The 22,574-nt window shown below is 36.3% G+C and overlaps 1 protein-coding gene across 2 annotated transcripts; it reads right to left on the bottom strand.

Moving 5' to 3' along the window:
- Nucleotides 1-528: 528 nt before the first annotated feature.
- On the bottom strand, nucleotides 529-21,554 carry CYRIA (CYFIP related Rac1 interactor A). 2 transcript variants are annotated; one of them, XM_080616507.1, is made up of 10 exons: nucleotides 21,432-21,554; nucleotides 10,677-10,798; nucleotides 8,979-9,084; nucleotides 7,778-7,914; nucleotides 7,616-7,693; nucleotides 7,230-7,346; nucleotides 7,055-7,134; nucleotides 5,048-5,174; nucleotides 2,444-2,514; nucleotides 529-1,235 (listed from the first exon to the last, which is right to left on the bottom strand). In XM_080616507.1, the coding sequence occupies exons 1-10, from the start codon at nucleotides 21,499-21,501 to the stop codon at nucleotides 1,172-1,174; spliced, it is 972 nt and encodes a 323-aa protein (XP_080472633.1). In that variant the 5' UTR covers nucleotides 21,502-21,554; the 3' UTR covers nucleotides 529-1,171. The 2 variants fall into 2 exon arrangements, with proteins under 2 accessions (XP_080472633.1, XP_080472634.1); XM_080616508.1 differs by lacking the exon at nucleotides 21,432-21,554 and adding an exon at nucleotides 21,164-21,239.
- Nucleotides 21,555-22,574: the final 1,020 nt, after the last annotated feature.

Consider the following 22,574-nt stretch of genomic DNA (forward strand, 5'->3'; position numbering starts at 1 on the left):
AAAATTACTAAAAAGTAAGAACAACCAACCTGGCAAGGAATTCAAATCCTTGAAGTATCAATCACATCCAATTGAAAACCAATGGGGAGCTGTCAGCTGACAAATATTTCTGTGTGAACTCTGAATCATCTAATGAATAATACTATCAAGGAACTTGATGACGTTCTGTGTGAACTCTGAATCATCTAATGAATAATACTATCAAGGAACTTGATGACGTTCCTTAGACCAGCTCAGCTCTTAAAACTTATTTATATCATCCCTATTCTAAAACCAATTTGACTCGAGGGAAGTTTGCTGCTACAGAAGAGTGTTCTGCTTTATACCAGCTTGTATCAGAGAAAGAATTACTTACTAAGTAGACCTGCCTGAGACATAATGTTCACCATTGTATATTCACACTGATAAACCATTTCGAGTTAAGTCAAGGCATTAGTATTTTCTCTTTCCTTTCTAAATGTAATACAATTATACAGAATTTGCAAAATCTAGCAATGGTCTTAGAATACTTTCTCTGTTTATTTACACTTAATCTGAAAAAGGATATTAATTTCTTCAATTATTGAAAGGTACAGGTTATACTTAATAAAAAAGGAAAAATGACCTTTTTGCAACAGGTTTTTGGATGCCAGCCAGCATATAAGCCTTAAGATTAGGTGGATCTACACTTTTTACAGGAAAGACAACGTATCTTATGAGAGCGATGAACATTTAGATATTCTCCTATTCATAAACTAACTGACTAAAAAACTGCGCACATTCTTAAAACATACCCCATGAATTTTACTTTCCCTTATGTTAAATTTCTCCGTTTTTCAAGCTGATTTTCTGTGTTGTCTTTGACATTTCTCTTTATTTGATTTCCACTTTGTCTTCACTACTACCTACTTTGCTGATAGAGAGGTGTTTAAGGATTAAAATGCAAAGATAAACTGTCGTAGTTGAAGTATCTAAGTAAAAAAATATTCTAAAAGTCAAAAGATAAAGGCTAGCATAAAAACTTCGGCTATGCTATATAAAGCCAGTTAGGTTATGAACAGATTCATATATTTTAGCAATGTGAAGGAAATGGTTATGTAAATACACACAAGTATTAACATCAAACTGTATTAAATTATGTAAACATACACATCTTCTGTGATCAATACAAACATCTACTTGTCTCAGGACACTACTGCAGCATAGCTCGAATTTGTTTTGAAGTAGATTCATCATTCAGGTGTTTCGTAGTGAACCTAGAAATAATAAGTTAAAATATTTTACAAAATGAACAAGAATTAGAAAAGTCTGAAAACTTCAATACCTGTTTTTGAAATCAATGTATTTCAACTACACGAAAGAGAAACTTACATGTTCCTCTCATCACTGATCACTGGAATTAATAATGGTTAATAGTCTGGCACTCTTTATCTTCTATATACCCCTTGCAGTAAATTATTCCCTGTTACTAGGTGGAGAACTATGGCTAAATCCTGTCTAGATTCTGCTTGCCATCCATCTATGACATTGTCATCATTCTGGGTTGAAATGATCTCTTTTTTTTTCCTTCCAGTTAGAAGTCTCAAAAGAAATAAGATCATGGAAATACATAAGAAACAGGGTAAATATAAAAGGACTTAGGAATCTAGACTGAATTTTGGCATAGTGTGTAAACCTAATTTTAAGCAGCTTTCTTAAATGTCCTGGGAGGGCTGAAAAGCTTTAGTGTGGGGTTTTTTTACATTTAAGCCGAAGCATTCTCCACTGCTTATGTTTGTAGGCCGACTGATTACCACATAAGCTCAAAACATACCTGATACCTGCAGGATTTAACTCCACATCAATTTTAATTCAAAAAACATAATAAGCAAATATGGAGGTGCAGTGCTCACTCTATTCAAGAATTCAACAGCTAGAGAATTCAGGGCAGCTCTGAAAAACTTGGCACTAAGACTTCTGTATCAGCTTAAGAAGTCAGACCATTGTGTCTTCTTTCCCAAGACAGCACCTTAAACACCTAGCTACAGGATCGGGATTTAGGCTGCTGTTTTCTCTAATTTCAAAAAACAAAAAACAGGATCATATTAAAAGGGAAAGAGAGAAGGGAATTATCAAGAATCTGAGAAATAAATTATATACTTCTAAAACATTCTAGTTGCTCAGGTATTTTATATAACAAAGCATATTTACCTTTTTAGATAAGCTTTAGGCAATAAAGCAAGCCTTAAGTGTCTCTCAAGAACATTATAAGTTCCATTATTAATAGTGATTGTTTATCAACGTGAAATGAAATAAACATAAATGAGTATTACTCAAAAAAAACAGCTGATGAAGGCAAACCTGAAAGGACAATTTTCTTAATAAATCAAGCTTCTAAGATGAAAAGTCTTAAATATAAAGAGATCTGGAAAAAAAGTAAATTGGAATTCGTTATGGCTGAATCAAACAATTATTCTATACATACCTGAGAGCATTCAGAAGCCCTTCCACAGTGTCGGGTGGTTGTTCCTTTAAAACTTTTATGCATCCCTTCATCTGGGAACAGAAGCATGCCACTATTGAACAATAATATATGAATAGCACTAGCTGAAAATAAGGAAACATTTCACCATACACAGGCAGGTTTTTTCACTATTGAATGTTAATGCTGCTTTATATGATACAATAAAATCCTAACTTACTAAAAATTAAGTTAAAATGCTAACTTTTGAGAAAACATAATCTACTTTAATAAGCATTTGTAGATAATAAACATATATTTTATCTTTAAGATAATTTCTCCATTTCCAACTTAAAAATTATCAAGAACAGCTGATATAAGCTAAAAAAAAAAAAAAGCAAGTTCCATGTCATTGTTGTTGACAACTATCAAAGCCATGTTTTAACTTTGACTTTTATATATATACTTGCACACAAGGAAGTAATTTTCAGTATTCAGTTTTCAGCTGTAAACCTAACTGGTGATAACTTATGATTGTTTCATAACTAATGGTTATGAATTTAATCTGAGATAAAAGTCCATGATGTTGATTTTAAACACCACAATGAATGAACATCTTTGTGGAAACTGTACAACAGGCTGAAACTTTGTCCAAATTTACAAAGGGAGAAATGAAGCAGAAAAGTAAGAGGTAGAACTCCCTGTCTAGTCAATACAGAGAAATAAGAAATTCCTTTATCCCGTTGAGAATACACTTTCATATATAATGAGTCATGCTCCAGAAGTACCTATTTCTTCCCATTGCTAAGAAGATATCTAATAGCTAATGAGAAACTAGTCTAGATTAATTCCATCTTACTTAAAAGTCTCATTTTCCAAGTCACATTACAGTGCTAAATATAAAAGCCAGTATGTTTTTTCAGCTGAAGAGCAACTTGCCTTATTATGGAAGTGGATGATGAAATACCTAACTGAAGTCAGGGACTCTGAATGTGCCAATAAAAATTATGTGGAAAGCGTAGCTCAGCCTCCTGCACAATGGCTGGCCTAACAGTCCCCAATCCCTGCTCTGTTGGCTCATATTTACCTGGAAGATAAAACCAACTCTCCAACTAGTGGAACAGATGAAATTCTCAGGTAGCAGCACATGTTTTGAAGCGACAGTTACTTTTCCTGAACTAGAAAAACTCAAGACTATATTCACATCACTCGGAATGGGTTTACATGCCCCGTCAGATCAGATCAGATCAGATCAGCCTAGACCAGACCAACTCAAAGGGGCTAAAAATTCAAACCATTCTTTTCTGGTTTTGTTAGAATAAGAATCCCTAAAACAGTCAAAAAAAGAGAAGCTTTAAATGGAGTTTCCAGTCCTGAAAGAGTAAGGAAAGGGCAATTTGTTCCACTGTTCCTGAAATTCTCTTGAAACAGCCCCAAGAAGTGATTAGTTTGGAGAAAAGAATTCTTTTTCACAATAAAACAAACTGATCAGCTGAAATACTAGAAGATTTTTTTATTAGAAAAGAATCGCTAAACTATTGAGGTGAATTAAGATTTGGGATCATATAAGCATTTTTAAAAACTGATTCATACATCTCCTGCCTTCCATTTGCACCTTGCTAACTTTCCTGCATGGTTACAGGGTTTTAGGATAAATGTGAGAAACAAAGCACACACATTATATATCTGGTCCTATCAAAATTTTACTTGTGCTGTCCCTGTAGGCAAGAGATTGAATTAGCAGTCAGGAAGTCTGTATTCAATTCCCAGGCTCTATCTGCTGCATGACCTTCAGCAAATCAATTCACCTCTTTGTGACACATCTTTCCCTCTGTAAAACAGTCAAAGAGGAGATGTGGTAAAATACTGATATCTTCAGATGAAAAATGTTAACAAAGACTGAATGTCATAACATAGGTATATAACTTATTTTCTTTTGAAGTAGGCTTTCATGTAAAGGGAAAGACTTTGCATCTTTTTTTTCGTAACAGCTTATTTCTGCTGAAAGATGAGCTTTAGGTTTCTAAAAATACATAGCAAAGATAAGAATATTTTTGTGTGTGTGCTTGCATTATCTGAAATGAAATAATATGGTTGATTTCCCTGTGACTGCTTACGCCAAAGCTAAATCTGAAGGCTCATTATCAACATTGCAACAGTAACATTTCAGTTCTCTTACTTCAGATTTCAGACAAAGACAATGTTGAGTATCTGCTTATTTACGGCAGAAATACTGCCAAAGATGAGCATTTCAGCATAAATAAATTATGTGATTAATAAAAAATTATGACCGTAGCACTTACTCCAGGGTAGGTGTATAATACAAAATAATACAAAATTATTTTAGTGTAACCATACAGCTGGCAGGAAAACAGATAACAGAAAAACGAGTATCCATGTCTGGAAGAAAATACAAAAAAATCCAAAACAAAACCACAAAACCCCTGATCTTTATTTTAATTTCAAACTAGCTGATATATATGTAAGTATGCAGGTGAAGATAAATTCTAAATTTTGCCATTCAAAAGTAATTAAAATGATTCATACAAAGCCATAAGCTTGTGTTTACGAAGAGCTGTAGACTAATTTTCTCAAATCTACAGAGTATTACAGAAAAGTTGCTCTTACATCAATCTTTGATGTCTTTGAGAAAGCTCCCACAGGATGAACGTGGTCATACAGAATAATAACTCCCACCATTACTCGCATGCAGAACATAAGGGTCTCTTCACTGGTGAATCTACTCCTGTACTCTCTGGAAAACAGAACATAAAAAAAAGACAGTCTTGACTTTGTACAATTTGGACAATTCTGCAAATAAAGACTATGAGCACATGAAATTTGAACTAAAATTGTATTTTAAGGTTGAAGATGTTTCTTAGCAAGACTTTAAAAATCTCTGAATTGCGTAAGTCCTAGTAAATTTAGAAGAATGGTTAGAAAGCAAATGAAGATAGGTAAACCTCTTTCAATACCCCTTTCACAGTTCAGATCCTCACTTCAGCAAGATGTCTGAGATGGCTTCACAGAAGATTTCCACAATTCGTGACACATGATGGAGACTGATTGTACTTCTGTTTAACATCAGAAACACAACATACTGGGACCTTAAAGGAAAGCTACTCTTTTTGCTCAAAGTCCTACTTTGATGTGGTTTAGTGGGATCTAATTTCAGCAGCTAGTAAATTCAGGACTTCATCTTGGTGGATCATAGCCATTGATCTCTTTCTAAGTCTATAGGCAGCTTCAACAATCCAGGTTCACTGAAAATCTAAAATGTGGAGGCCTATGGAACAGGACTGTACTGAACTAATTCTAAGGAGTTTTAATTTGACGGATGGCTCAGTTAAAAGCCCCTACTGGCTCTAATCCCTGAAACCACCATGTGGAAATGAAAACATTACCTACAGTAGAGAAAACCAGAAATCCTAAAACCCAGAAAATATCACATTTTTTCTAATTAATATTTAGAATATATAATACATAGATTTGGCTACTGTCATTCACTGATTTTCAATATAACACAATTTTTTCACTTAAACGTATCATTAAAATGCTAAAATCTGTACTGTACTATCTTTCAGTTTAGAGTAACTTCAACTTTTATTCTTATACCGCATCATAACATGAAGAGATTTAAAGGCTACAGACATTTTGATACTGAAAATGCCTGACTAGCCCACAACTAGAACTAAGTATCAGATAACCTTCTGGTCAATGACTCATAACTTTGTTTCTCTGCTTTTGCAAAAAAATGAGCTGACACATAAGGTTACTCTTCAGTTACTAGGATGTCCAGGAATTGAGAAATGAGTCCTATCACCCACATACACTTTTCCAGAACTTTCATAAACACAGTAACCTCAGGAATTCTGCCCTTTATATGGCACCATGAACAAACAATTCACTTCCTTGACCATCTTGTATGTGTTTCCTATTTAAGTAAACATCTAACCTAAAAACACTTGACTAAATGCATAGCTAAACAATAGCAAGCCCACTGGTTCTATTGACACTATTAGATATAAACACAATTGTACAGTTTCTATATAGATGAACTTCTCATATTCAGAGTAAGATGGCTGCATGCAAACAAGATCTACTCAAATGATCTTTGAAATAGACTATGTGCATCATTTGTAAAAGCACTACTTGAAAAAGCCAAAATCTTTCCCCTATGTATGCTAGCAAGTGAGCAGCATGGGCAAACAACAGTAGGTGGCCTAAAACCCTGTTAGAAAAGACACAGACACTGAAGCCTATTACACTACTTTAACCTTTGTTTGAAAGGCGGGCTGACCATGTTAAGCTCTCCCTAAGAAAACTGATTAAAATATTAAAATTCATTAAAAATATTATAAGGTGGTTAAAATAGAAGGCAAGGCTTTCTAATACACTTTTATATACAAAGCTTTGTATATAAATGTATATAAATGCTATACAACGCTTTGTATATAAAAATGCTAGCAGCTTAAGGCATACATAAAGGAATTAATTTGGAAAAAACCTGTGTTTATCCCATATATAAAATACATAAAATACATATAATATACATATAATACAATACATAAATTACATAAAATACAATACAAAATTCTCTCACACAAGAAGCACAGGATTTAATGTAAAACTTACGGAGTTTCCAACATGACTTTACATACACTAGCCATAGTACTTAGACAGTCCGTTGTATTTTCAATTGGCAATGTTTTGTTCTAAAAGGGTAAAAAACAGCAAAGGCTCAATAAACCATCTTGTAAAATTAAAATCAAGCATGTCTGTGATAGACCTTTTCTACCCCATTACTTACTTCTGATACAAAATGTGTAGTTGCATTACTCAGTGTTTTCAGCATTGGTGTGGCTTCTGCATAAAACAGGGACATTCTATTGGCCATTTCATTGTTTACTTCATTCTCAATGTCTAGCTGGTGAAAACATGAGAAAAAATAGTCAGCAAAACTCTTTAAACCTTGCCGGCAGCAGGAAAAAGACACAGCACATGCTCATGTCAGCAAGCAGACTGTTGCATGAATAGCTCAACTTGATTTGCTTCATCTGAACTGCTGATTAACTCAGTGTGAAGGGCAGAACATGACAGCTAGCAAATCAAAAGAAAAAATACTACTAATAATGGTATAAATGCACACTGACAAATACCTCAGTGTGAGCAGCAGATCAGATTTTATTTACTTACATGCATGTTGTTTATTCTGTTGCGACTTATTGTCCGTCTGTAGTAACTGAAATCATTCTGAATTGCTGGGTTTCTCATCTTTGAGAAAGAAAAATAGTAAATAATCAGTTTCAGTCTAGAATACATAGAAAAAACCATCATGTATTACAAGATTTTATTAACCTTAAGTTCATCAAAACGAAGAGTAAAATGTAAGATTTCTGCAAACTCTTTTGCTAGAGCCTGTTCCCGTTCCAGGTGTTGAGTTGGAGTATAAGGTGGGCACGTCAACGACTCCAGTAAGCTCTGCAGGGCTTTCTCTGAATAAAAATCAGAAGCACAAATTCTATTCAGTCCACATTATGACATTTTAAGTATCTACATATATGTTATTTGAAGGGAATGAACCCTCCAAACATGCAAAACCCTAATGGAAATGCTTTTTCTTACTATTCTATGATGAGAAACATTAGTCAGATACCTGCCTGTTCAGGCTCTCTGCCATTTCCTCTCCATTTTGTACCAGTGAGCTCTTTTCTCCTTTTTATAACCCTTTATCTGGGTTCTCTATTGAAAATTCTAGAGAATGTATTTTTTTTGCATTCACATAGTCAAATCTTTCTCTTTCATCTTTCCCAATTAGCCATCAACTCAGTATAGAGATTATTCTGGCATCTCTGTTACTAAAAGTGTACTCTTAGGCACTGATAGCAATGTAATTCAGCTCCTGCAGCTATAATTACTAGCATAACTCAAAAAATGAAAGACTTAATAAGCAGGATGTTGTAGAAGAATTTCCTTCCACTGGGAGCTCTCCCACTTCATACATACGTTTTGCATATTGGGTCTCTCCCAGAGTCCTAATTTAAGGAGTAATTACACCATGTTTTGGGTTTGTAGGGATGAAAAAGTCAGTGTAAAACTTCGGGTTTTCACTGTGTGAGAGAGTTTATTAATGCCCTTTCTCCCTGGGATAGTTATCCCATTATCCCTGTTTTTAAAATATCTCAAAGTATTATTGTTCTACATTCCTTTTAAAACTCTGAAGTATCCAAATTACAAAAAAATAAATTCCATCAGTACAATGGAACAGTGAAATGCAGAGAGTGACACACACCAGAGAAAAACTTGACACAGTTTTATTGCATTCTTTGCTTGTACTCTAATTAGAGAATACAGACTTATTTTAAGTGTCAAATTAACAAACTATGGTAATTTTGAAATCAAATTAAGATTAAAAATATGCCTTGATAAATTTAATTGCACTTAAATGTCTGTTCATATTAAACAAATAATAACAACCCTTTAAAAGGCTGTGGAAAAAGAAGCTTCCTATTTATTCATATAAAAAGTAACCTAATAGACATACTAAACCAAGACTCACCTAATCTGAGTGAAAACTCATAGAAGCGCTTCAGCCTTACAACCAGAGGACATACTGAATTCCATGCCTTTTCTTGCAACTGGATATCATTGGGGTTTTGTATTGCCTGAAATTAAAATATTACTGTAAAGAACTGTGGTATAAATAACAAGCAAAAGGTGGTTTGGGATTTTTCGACCATATTATTTTAGAAAGTAAGTACCATAAAACACAGAACAATGATGAGAAATTACACTGCACAGGAATAGGACATTACTAAGTCCAAAAAATACTACGTTTTCTACCTTTCCTCTTCCCCATAATGCACTGATTTAAGATTATTCATTCCAATGCACCACTATATACAGAAATATGTTTTACCATATTCTTTTGGGAGCAAAACTATTGTAGTAGCATCAGGTAACACCTTTTGTCTGATTACTGACTGCAGAAATAGCCTTTTATAAAGGGTTTGATGCTTTTGAAATCTTCAACATATTCAGGTTCTCAAGTAACCAACAGCTCACGCTAACAATAACTGTGAAGCTGATGCAGAAAAATGTTTGATTAGCTGAGAAAAATTATAGAATCATAGAACAGTCTGGGTTAAAAGCGACCTTAAAGAACATCTAGTTCCAAGATCAGGTTGCTCACAGCCCCGTCCAACCTGGCCTTGAATACTTAAGTTAAAGTTCAAAATTGTACTTTTGGACCAGTTTCACAGAATAAGATGCTTGTAAAGAGGATGTAAGGTTATAATTTACTGTGGTTCATAATTTCACTTACATAGAATACTATTTTCAACTTTTTCTATAGTGTATTTCTGACATCTGAGTATTTTCTTCCATGTCCTCAACTTTGACTTCTACCATGAGATATATGAAATGAGGCATATGGAACAGTGCTATTAAAAGTGAAAAATTATAGTAATTACTAACAGTAAGCTTAAGAAGAAAAAAAAAAATTAGGTCTTTGTATTCAATGGTAAACATAACCTGTAATATATTTTCTGAGTTTTCAGATAGGCTTGAGAGATGGGCCTGTGTGAACCTCATGAAGTTCAACAAGGAGGTGATTCCCTCCATCTACTCTTACCCTCCTGAGACCCCACCTGCAGTACTGTGTTCAGCTCTGGGCCCACAAGAAGGGATGTGGACCTCTTGTGAGTGTGTCCAGAGTAGGCCACAAAGATGATCAGAGGGCTGGAGCACCTCTCCTGTGAAGAAAGGCTGATACAGTTGGGGTTGTTCAGCCTAGAGAAGGTTCTAAGGAGATCTTAGAGCAGCCTTCAAGCACCTCAAGGGGCCAACAACAAAGTGGAGAGGGAGTTTTTATGAGGGCATGTATTGATAGAACAAAGACTATTGCCTTTAGATTGTAAGAGGGTAGATTTAGGTTAGATATAAGAAGGCAATTCTTCACTAGGAGGGTGGTGAGGCATAGGAACAGGCTCTGCTGGGAAGCTGTGGTTGACCCATCCCTGGCAGTGTTACAGGCCAGGCTGGATGAAGCTTTGAGCAACTTCTTCTAGTGGAAGATGTCCCTGCCCATGGCAGGGGGTTAGAACTAGATAAGCTTTAATGTCCTCTCCAACTCAAACCATTCTATGATTCTAAATCATAACATTTCATAGAACGTGCTTGGATACAGAACAGTAGCAAGGAACACACTGAGTTTTGCTTGATCTTGCTTCCAAAGAACTGTCATTAACAAACATACATCTCTAATTTCTTGTCCAGCTCCTTTGTACGCCTGAAGGTCTGCAAGCATACTTTCCGAGTCCTGTAAAACTGCACTGATCTGATTCCATACCTCCCTTTCTCCATCCGTGGGCTGTGCATCTAAGAAACAGAACAGCAAAATGCACAAAGTCAAAAGGTAGCTGCAATGTAAATGGCAAGATTACTCAGTTCTACTTAACATTATATATCCAGCTTGACTATGTGTAACTCCATTTTTATGTGCTTTTATAAATGATACAATTATACTGCACTGCTATTCTGCTAACTTCTAAGTTTCTGCTTTCTATGGTTTTTGTATACTCTGCTTCATAATGACTCTTCTCAAAACGCAGCATTTTAAAGTGAAGCAGTATCATAAAGCAATGTTACTTGAAAATATATAACGCATCAATCCTTTAGTAAAAACGTTCTTTCATGAGCTCTACAGCTCAATTACAAACAGTTGCTCACTTTTCTTGCAGCTTGGGGATAAAATCAGCTTTTCACAAGATGGAGCAGTGGGATATTATGCCACTTTGACTTTCCTCCAGGCTTCCTTAACAAGAGCAATTTATTTCTCCTTTTGTATAACACAGATACAGTATTGTTAAAAATAAACATTTTTCTTATGTCAGAGATCATTCCTGTTACAAAAATAAATCCAGCTCTGTCAATGATCAGTTTTCAGGGAAGGAGTGACCTGTAGACCTTTATTGTTCAGAGAAATAACACCTGGAAGTAGATCAATTTTCCCATTCAAATCCCATCCGACGGGATTTTCACAGCAGTGTCACACCAGGGAGTGATGTTGTCCCTAGAACATCAACATGTTAGACATCTTCTACCTTCTCTTGCTTTAAAACATCAAGACTACTGGCACTGACTAAAGACTGGATGACCTACATATAGACCTGTAATCAGCATTTGTAGAAACAATCGTTGTCACTGAAGATTTCTACAGAGACACATTTTTTTCTTTCCCTTTAAATGTGTATTTGCATGTAAAGATAGAACTTTAATTATTATGGAAGAAAAAAATACTTTGAAGGTGCACCTTAGGACTTAAGGGCTACTTGTTTGAATTAAAGGCAATGAGATATCTTCAGTTCAAAACACACCAATTAGGGGCTACTGTATACATCTCAACATTAATAGACAAGAAATTTTAAAAGTACTTTTTCTATTTAATCTTCTCATTGTCATCAAGAAATAAGACACAGTTTTCCACCCATCTATCATAATTGTATTCATTTACCCACCCCCCATTAGAAACAAATGAACCACTTCACTTTGGAGTGTATGGAAAGAGCAGCGTTCTCTCTATGACATTTCAGGTTAGGATAATTTGTTTAAATGTCTCAAGTTATCTAGGGACCTTGCATGAATGAGACATATGGCTGAGATTTACATGTCCATAGCTCTGAAGAAACTAACACTTAAAATCTTTCTTATATTTCTACGACACAGTGCGTCCCATGAGATTGGGCACATGAAACTATCTGATTTGACTTTTGTTTCACTATGGAAGTTTTCCCTAATCTTGTTTAAAAGATAGAACAAGTAAAAGCAAAAATAAGCCAGGCTTACTCAGCTGGGTTTTATATCCAAAATACTTTACACAACTACAAAAAAACCCAATCAACCAGCCAAACAAAAAAAAAAAAAAAGCCAAGGGAAAGTAGCAACAAAGAGAAAAACTGTCCCTAACAGGAAAATCCCGGCTGGGACCAACCTATTATTAGTCAGTTTAAGTTTACAGTGTTACTGACTGGTTCTTTCCCCAAGCTGCAAGAAATTTCATTTATACACAGTAAGGGGTCTGTCACCTTGTGATAAACAAAACAGTAAATGCTTCTGAATTTAATGGAGAAAGCAATCTTGCTAAACAGTTGCATACCATTCAACAACAGAGTAAAGGACGATAGGTGTCACCCATAAATCAGTATCTATATTTTAATAGTTAAATAAAGTAACATTTTCAGCGAATATTAAGACATAAAAGAGTAAGTTATTTATCAGTACAGTTCATAAGTGCATGTTCACGTCACCTGAAGCATGGGTTGGTTAACAAGGTGCTTCTGTTGCTTTTTATAATTTATTTACTTTAAAAAATGCTAGCCTCTAATAAAAATTTTAACACTATAGCCAGCTCAGCATTTTGGAACTTAAAAATTACTTTTATGAACACCCCCTATTGTTAGTCTTTTAAAAATTTTCTCAGTTCATCTTCTAGAAGTTGGGGGAAGGTTGAGAATTTGAAACCCACAAGGCTTTCTGTAGGATCCCAGCACCTGGGGAAGTAGGAGTAGGAGGAAGGTAGGTGGGTGGAAAAGGGAAAGAAAGGGAAGGGAAAGGAAGAGGGCTGCAAAAGCTACAGAGCAACAGGCCTAGCTTGCACTTGCAGAAGCGGTTTATATTAATGCTGAAAGTGCTAAAGTGTTTAGCTCACAAATAAGGATTGGGAGGATGATTCAGGCTTTTAAAAAAAACCCCATGCATCTTACTTATGAAATACATGTTATGCAAACAGATGTTCTGATAAGATCATGGCCATGTTTCAAAAGGGATTTATATGAAGATCTCGCCAAAAATGGTCAGCTAAAATACCTGTAATCAATCACTTTGAAAAAGATCTCATTTTTCTGTCAACAACAATAATAGTAATTGCAGCAACAACAACTAGAAGGAATATAGATTTCTTCATGACAGCTTTTGGCTTTTAAAATTGGTTTTCTATTCCAAAAATACCAAAACCTGTTCTAAGTAAAAAAATGCCATTCCTGAATCATAGCATGGAATCACTGCTTGGCTGTGCTCTCCTCTTACCCCATACCACCATAGAACCCAATTTATAAATAAAACCACAGGCACTGACTAATCCATATTGAATGCAAGCCCTCTCAATAGTAAATTATCGAAACCACTAGACTTACTGCATTTCATGAGTTTTGAGTACTCATGATTAGCATTCAGAGTACACTGTCTTTAATAAGACAAATACGAAACCCTTTCACCTTTGCCTAAAACCTTCTAAAGCAAATCCTAAACCTGACAACTAAATGAATCCTCTATCAAATTAATTCGAGAGTCAGACCGTGCTTGACTCTGCCATATACAGATTCTACCAGGAAATTTTCACTTAGAAAGCAAAAATTTTATCTCCGGGGAGGAATGCAATTTCAGTGGCTCCATCAGAAATAATCAGAATATGACAATTCATCCATTCCATGAACAAATGCTCTCTTTCACCTTTACTTATGGTCTATTCGACATTTTGGATGGGGCTTCAGACTTCCATTAAAAGAAGGTGGAACGCTGGACCCATTACAATCCATTTGTGGATGCATTAAGCATTTCAGGTGTCTGGTGGGGTACAAATGTGCAAGAATCATTCTTTTCTAGACAAATACCTGTACTTTGTTTTGTTTGTTCCCCCTCAAAAAAAAAAAAAAAAAAAACAAACAAAACAAACCCTAATAGTTTTCTGAACAGTTTTGAGTTTTCATTCTTCACCAAGTGAAGAATTCAAAGAAACAGAAACTGCAACGGAGGTAATACATTAATATTCATAGGACAAGATTAAATAAAAGAAAGATATGAAGCCTTCATCAATGCAAAATCAAGTATAATATCCAAATAATTAATTTGCATGAAAAGGTAAGACAGTACTAAAAATCGCATCTAATCTACACATCCTTTCTGTATCTGAAATGAAGACCAGATGCATAGAACGTTTTTCTCCCCTCAGTCAAACTGTCTACAGATTAGGATTCTCGCGGAAGCTGGTTAGAGCTTTCATTTCCGCGAACGTGCAATCATATTTGTCAAAAACACATCATACCCTCCTGGCCTCGACAGCCTAGCAAAAGAAGAGTGAATAAACCAAGATGCCTTCCAGGCTCTGCTTTCAGCTCTTCTTCTCCTATCCACTGCTGAACGTGGCTAATAATTCCATTAGTCACTGACTAGTTATGAGAGCAGTAAGTCTGTTTTACTGTATAATGCTAAAGTCTTACTTCAGGTTTGTCACCATGGCAGTGGTTTTTCCTATTCCAGTCTGGGAAAAGATAGACAAAAAGCTAGTTTATGTGCTCAGAAAAGACAAAAGTGATTACAACTACACTGAATAATGCTTTCTAGAGGGTATAAGAACCTGCTACACTCCATACGTTAAAAAAGAATAGTATTAGGTAGAAAGAGTACCCTACAATGGATTTTTCAATCTAAACTTTCTAAACTAGCTATAACAAAATGAAGCTCCCTCAATTGTTAATAGTGCTACAGGCATGGTGCTGTGCAAGGGATATCAGTGCCAGGCTTCAGCTGTGTGAGGGAATTAGACAGGCCTCTCTCTGACTGAGCCATTGCCTCTTGCTTAGGGTACTCCCTACAGCACAGGAGACAAGAGTTTAACCTCCAGCTGGCTGGAAACAGAATCCATCTCTATCCTTGCACCTGCAGAACAAGGGTATTAATACCCTATTATGCAAACACTGGGCAGTTGCTCTGCTGCCAGACATGTTCTAATAATAAGAGAATTTTAATCATACATGAATAACAATAACTGAAAAATTCGTTTATATTTCTGGGGATGGGAAATCCTAGAAAATAAGTGTCCTTGACTGTTGGGAGTATAAGGGGGATTAAATCAGGATCAGGTAACAAGCCCCCTAATATTTAGGAAGAAAAAGGAACCTGCTCAGTTTAAGGTTAGAGAGTTTGGTCTTATAAAAGCTGTTTATTATCTGAGGAGAGGATGGTACTGAAGGTGTCATTTGAGGACACCTTCTCCCAGTAACCTGTAAGCTTTAGTATTTTAAGCTAAAAATAAAGATAAACTTTTTTACCTCAACCATCAAAGTATTTCCAAGAATTCATGTGGAATTATTTATTTTGCCTGAAATAGGCTCTCTATGGGCAACAGTAATTTGACAGATTTTCCACAAAAAAAAGAGCACGGTAAACTACTGTGGAAAGAGCTTCAAATACCCAGAATTAAGTTACCTGTGAGCATTTTAAACAAGATCAAAATCTAAAGAACAAAATGGTTCTTGAACTGACAACATCCATTTCAAGAGAATTTGTTCTATGGGCTCATGAAATGCTGACAAGCAGAGACTCTCTAGACTTGCCATCCACTCACTCTTCCTAACATTATTTTTCAGTTGAGAACTAAGAAGGTATTAAGGTAAAATAAGTGGTATATAATGAATCCAGTATGTAGCGTTTCGATTAACAATGCCTATACCAAGATACAAGTGTAAAACAGCAATACAGTTCACTTTCTGGAAATGAAGAGATTCTTTTTCTTTACATTAAGCTTTCAGTAGACCCTAAAAAAAAAAAAAGGTAATTTGGTTGAGTGCAGATAGTTTGTATTAACCTCAAGGAAAATGCTTTTTCAGCTGCATAGGAAAACACTATTCTCATTATCACTCTCTGAAGTTACCACTGCTCCTATTTGTCACTGTTAGCTTTCAAGGCTGGACTAAATGGATCTTTAAATTGCTTTTCTTTGCACAGATCCAGAGTAACTGCTTAACTCTGAAATGATTACTGGTGATCATACAGAACTGCTTCTGCTATACCACCTTAACTGAAACTAATGCTGGGTTCAAGCTTTTTCAAGCATGACTATGGAGTTACGAAACATGGTTCCCCATCTGGAATGAAGAAGCATGCTAGTAAAAGATGTCATAAGAATTATGGAGGAAAGCAAATGTCACTCCAGTCTTCAAAAAGGGCAAGAAGGAGGATCCGGGTAACTATAGACCGGTCAGCCTCACCTCCATCCCTGGGAAAGTGATGGAACACCTTATCCTTGGTGCCATCTTAAGGCATATCAAGGATAAGAGGGTTATGAGGGGCAGTCAACATGGCTTTACCAAGGGGAAGTCATGCTTGACCAACCTCATAGCCTTTTATGAGGAAATAACACAGTGGATGGATGATGGCAGAGCGGTGGATGTGGTCTACCTTGACTTCAGCAAAGCATTTGACACAGTCTCCCACAGCATCCTCATAGCTAAACTGAGGAAGTGTGGTCTGGATGATCAGGTAGTGAGGTAGACTGTGAACTGGCTGAAGGACAGAAGCCAGAGAGTTGTAGTCTATGGGGCGGAGTCTAGTTGGAGGCCTGTATCTAGTGGAGTGCCTCAAGGGTCAGTATTGGGACCAGTATTATTTAATACATTCATCAATGATTTAGATGAGGGAATTGAGTGTACTATCAGCAAGTTTGCTGATGACACTAAGCTGGGAGGAGTGGCTGACACGACAGAAGGCTGTGCTGCCATCCAGCGAGACCTGGACAGGCTGGAGAGTTGGGCAGGAAATAACTTGATGAAATATAACAAGGGAAAGTGTAGAGTCCTGCATCTGGGCAGGAACAACCCCAGGTTCCAGTATAGGTTGGGGAACGACCTGTTAAGAGAGCAGTGTAGGGGAGAGGGACCTGGGGGTCCTTGTGGACAGCAGGATGACCATGAGCCAACACTTGTTGGCCAAGAAGGCCAATGGCATCCCGGGGTGTATTAGAAGGGGGGTGGTTAGTAGGTCAAGAGAGGTCCTCCTTCCCCTCTACTCTGCCCTGGTGAGACCGCATCTGGAATATTGTGTCCAGTTCTGGACCCCTCAGTTCAAGAAGGACAGGGACCTGCTGGAGAGAGTCCAGCGCAGGGCAACTAAGATGATTAAGGGAGTGGAGCATGTCCCTTACGAGGAAAGACTGAGGGAGCTGGGTCTCTATAGTTTGGAGGAGACTGAGGGGTGACCTTATTAGTGTATATAAATATATAAAGGGTGAGTGTCACGAGGATGGAGCCAGGCTCTTCTCAGTGGCAAACAATGATAGGACAAGGGGTAATGGGTACAAACTGGAACACAAGAGGTTCCACTTCAACTTGAGAAGAAACTTCTTCTCAGTGAGGGTGATGGAACACTGGAACAGGCTGCCCAGGGGGGTTGTGGAGTCTCCTTCTCTGGAGACATTCAAAACCCGCCTGGACACATTCCTGTGTAACCTTATCTAGGTGTTCCTGCTCCGGCAGGGGGACTGGACTAGATGATCTTTTGAGGTCCCTTCCAATCTCTAGCATACTGTGATACTGTGATACTGTAATTACAACTGATACTATAGACAGCTGCAGGAAATGGGGGGAAAAGGAGATAATTTTAAACATCATCTTTTTGGTAGCCTAAACTTTTCTAGGGAAAAATTAACACAGCTATTAAAAACCCCCCAACAACTGGAAGGTGAAATTTGAAACTTACTTCCTTTTCCATGGCTTTTGCTCATCTTCAACTATAGCACACGGAAAGATTTTGAAGAAAAAACCCCACAACTTTGGATTAGGTAAGAAAACTTTATTTTGTAAGTTCTATTTCTACCTTCTCATTTTTCAAGACCTCAAGATTTGCATAGAAAAAATGTATTGAAAGGACTAAGGCTAAAATATAAAACACCTCAGGGTGGTGAAAAATATTTAAGGGAAAAGTGAGCATGCAAACAAAGAAAAGCAACTTGTAATTAAGTAGATTTTAAAACAAACGCAAAAGCCAATAATGGCATTTTTCAAAAGATGCAATGCCAGACTGCCCTCCTGGAGAACAATAACTCATGATAATTTTTGTTGCACAGAACAACTCACAACATATTGCCTATGACATGTGAATTAGTTAAGGGTAATAAGAGAAAGCAACTGAATAAAAACCTACTACACTAACCTTGCTGTGTAGCTTCAGGACTGACCTAAGATATCTAAATCTGTACAACCATTTTCTATCCTCTCCTGCATTTCTGTTTCCATCCATGTGCCACTGCTGGGGCTCTTCCAACCATGCCATCATTCACATCACCTGACCTGACTGGAAGAGGATTTGGTAAGCGGGGGAGAGAATGTTAAATTTGGGAGGGGGTGTGTGTGTGTGTTTAATAGCTAGTTTTTAGTAGATTCATTTTCCCATGCAGCTAACATTCACGATGGGTGCAATTGTGTGGTTCTACATTTCAATTCTAGCATAAGGGTATGAGACTATGTGGTAAATCATCACCCATGGGATATCCCCTTTGTACCAGCACAGAGGAAGTCAACTGTCAAATGAAGTTAACACCGTAATGTTTTTCCACTTTCTTTCTATAAACACTTGTATCACTTTTGACCAACACCAACCCATAAAGACTATGATTTTTGAGGCATGGAAACAGGTTGTATCTGTTCTACTCCTGCAAATGAGGAAAAAGGCTGTTTCTGTTTTTTTAAGCAGTATTTGTGTGGCACATTGTATGCACAGCAGGAAGAAGTATGTCACACCCCCTCCTTTTAGGTAGAATACATACCAAATGAAGAGCACAAAAAACCCCCAGCAAAACAGGGCAGGAGTCTCCAAAACCTTTGTAAACATCTCAGAAGTAGTACTCACATATTTACTTTGAGATTTCAACTTACGGCTAATGAAAAAGTGCACAAAAAGTAGAAAACAATATGCCAACGCAAGTAACAAAACAGACTAAACAATCAACTCCGCATACCCCTTTATGCTCTGAATGGCCAACTGTAATCACCATTTTCATTCATGAACTCAAACTGAAAACTCAGGCCACAGAAAGTCACTCACACATCCAGCAAGCACACAAGCAGGCTCTTATCTATGTTCACTAATTAAAAGCATCCATTCTTTTACACCATATGACGGCTAATTAAAGGAGACCAAAGCACAAAACTACAGATGCCTTCAGTCGCATCTCTTCAACACAATACAGATTTCATGCCTTAAAACCTCCAGAACTTTATTTTACAAGTAAAACATTTTAACCTTTCACTCGCATCAAACTCACTGAAATTTGCAGATGAGTTTTATTCCTCTCTAGGTAGACGTACCTGACTAGCACCTCCATGTTCTTGCACTAACTACTGATCACCTCCAGGGGGAGAGGGTGCTTCACTCCATTCAGCTCCTGGCAATGCACTTTCAGGAAATAAACCAAACAACCTTTGCTGCCAAGGCAATAAACCAGATATTTTCCCCTCTCACTACCACCTCAATGCCATAAAGGCTTCTCATTGCCAGACCTCTTGTTCCTGCCAAGTCTGCAGCCTGGGTCAGCAGCACTTTCTTACTATCCAGAACATGATGGAGCTCATTAAACCTCGAAGCTCAGAGCAGCTGAAAACCTTAATAACAGCTTGGCAAAGCTACAGAGCACTACCGAAGCCTTCAAATGTTTGAGAGGGAAAAAAAAAGATGTGGTGATTTGGATAAAGGTTTGACACCCTGGGTTTATAATAAAATTCTCAAATGATATAGAAAGAAAAAGGGATACATGGCTCACAATACCTTCTCTTAAACCCAAGCCAACTTATCAACTTTTTTTTTCATAGTCTAAAACTGATTCTTCATAATAAGGTAAATAACATTTGATGATAAGATTAAGATATGTGCAAAGTTATAATCATACACTCCAGCTCTCATCCAAGAAAGCATGTTTGAACAATTTCATGAAGTATGTGTTTAAACGACTTTTTGATTCAGTGCTTCAGTGTGTGTACACACACACGATCTCATATCATGTTAGTAACTTTTTTTCAGAAAAACAGTTCAGGAATAAGTGATTCAAGAAAACTTTCAAGGTGACAAAATGTGTGCCTATAATCACTTGAAATTGTCTCTTAAACCATACTTCAAGACAAAGTTTTTTTAAAAACACGGGCTTGTCTCAAAATCTTTTTGTTGTTTTTTTTTTTTTTTTTAGAATGAAGCTATTAAGAGACAAAACATCACACACCATTTAGCATTTTAAATAAAAATCATTTCATAGCAGTAGTGAAGTAAGATTAAACCCATATTTAAGGATTTGATGACCAGTTTCCAAGACAATGTCTGGAAGTACATGCAGAGAAACTGCAACCAGCAAAAGTGAAATAGGTTTGAATCAGATATAGACGTGACAAGGGAATTAGAATGCGGAACACTGTTTTGCAAACTGATAACCATGCAATTAGGAGAGATGCAATCAAGCACATACACTTTGACCACTTCCCTTCTTTTTAGAAACTATAATAATCCCAGTTAAATCGCCACTGAACCAGGCAAAAGTTGTGCCACCTCCACTGCTTATATTTTTTCAGCTTTTTATTTCCAACATATATTTTCGTTCCAGGAAGCAACTTAAAGAATTTTTCTTTTTAAACTGATTTGCTAAAGAAAGCTGAGGTTAAGTTCATTCATATGCAAATTTAAGAATGGCTTGGGTTTTGAAACTAATTCAAGGTAGGATTTTACTTTCATATCTATCTTTCTGCCCCTTCTCAGAATGAATTAAAATAATTTTGTATGGTTTATAAATACCAAAAAGCACTGTTCAGTTGAAGTGTAATTTGATTTGTTTGCAAATCCCTTTTGAATTGCTTTATGATGCATAAGCACATGCAGTTTATTAGGAAATAATAAGCAAAGAAGGCAAGCCAGGCAAGAAGCTTTGCTCACTTTCAAAGTCAAGGAAAAAATTTGGCCCCTGATCAAGCTCTGTGCAAGTGAGAACTTTTAAAAGATTTCCCATTTGGTTCCTGAAAAATAGAAAAGGAAGAGAAAAGGAGTCCTGAGTGAACAAATGGTTTTAAAGACAAGGACCTGGACAGATTGGTTGTGCTGGAAAATATACACTGCAAGCAATCGGGTTTTAAAAGTTTTTCCTCAGTTTGCTGTGAAGTCAGAGAAAAGATTCTCTCATTGTCTTGTAATTGTTTGAACTTACTTTCAAAATCCAGGAAAAAATGTGGATAGTTTTCAATTTCCCTGGTAAGGACCTTAAGAAGATTACCCATCCCAGCAAACCTAGTAAATGCAACAAAATCGTAAACAGTTATATATGTAAACTTAGAATACTACAACTAATTACAACAAAGGGCTTGACATGGTCTGCATTGTACATTAAACATTTTGGCAAGTTCTGGACCGTGAGATACATTTTGATGGTCAATTCTGTGATATCTATGCATGGCGACAGAGAGACTAAGACCTCGGATAAATAAGAGAAATAATTTCTTTAATCAAACTGGAAATGAAATGTTGTATCAGTATAACAACACAGAGAACAAGCAGATATTTATGAGTTTATTAGCCAGAAGAACAAACTCAGAACAATATCTGTATTTGTAAATCCTATAAATTGTTGGATTCAAGATTACTGAATACCATATAAGAGTAAAAAATGAGGTCTTAATCCTTTGTTTGTGTTCTTTAGCAGAAATACATGCTATTTCATGAAAGCAATTCAATTTAAGGGGGAGAAAAATCCGTTTCTAATCAATATGGTTTTATAAAATATTACTGTAAAGATGTATCAAATAAAAGCTAAAAAGTTTGTTCTAACTTGTAAAAATGTACATATGCATTTTTTGAGGAAAAACAAACAAACCAACCAGAAAAAGGTTCATCCACTATCTTTTTCATCTTTTTTGTGTGTTATTCCTACCTTTTATAATCTTGGAACCCTTTGCATGTGAAGTTATGAAAACTCCCAAAAGGAAAAGTGACCAGTTCTTGAAAAGGCAAGTTTGTAAGCAAGACAAGAAGGAAGGACATTTGAAGTTTTTTACCAGTACAGTCCTGAGGAAGATACATTATTCTGAAACTATGTAAAAGTGTATCTTCCTAGGGCAAACTTTTTCTCAGAAGAAAGAAAAAATAAATCATGAAAAGCACATATAAGGATGAAGAGGTCTGCCTGGAGGGATGGAGAAAAATGTAATTTTAGATTTAAAACTCCGATTGAAAACTGATTTTTGCCTCAAAGATAAATATTCTCAGTACTCTTAAACCATAGCTCTTGGGGCTCACATCTGATGCTCAGCTATTTTTCAGTTAAACTTTTTTCTCACTTCTGAAGTCAGACCAC

Source organism: Psittacula echo, assembly GCF_963264785.1.
Source record: "Psittacula echo genome assembly, chromosome: 4".
Taxonomy (NCBI): Eukaryota; Metazoa; Chordata; class Aves; order Psittaciformes; family Psittacidae; genus Psittacula; species Psittacula echo.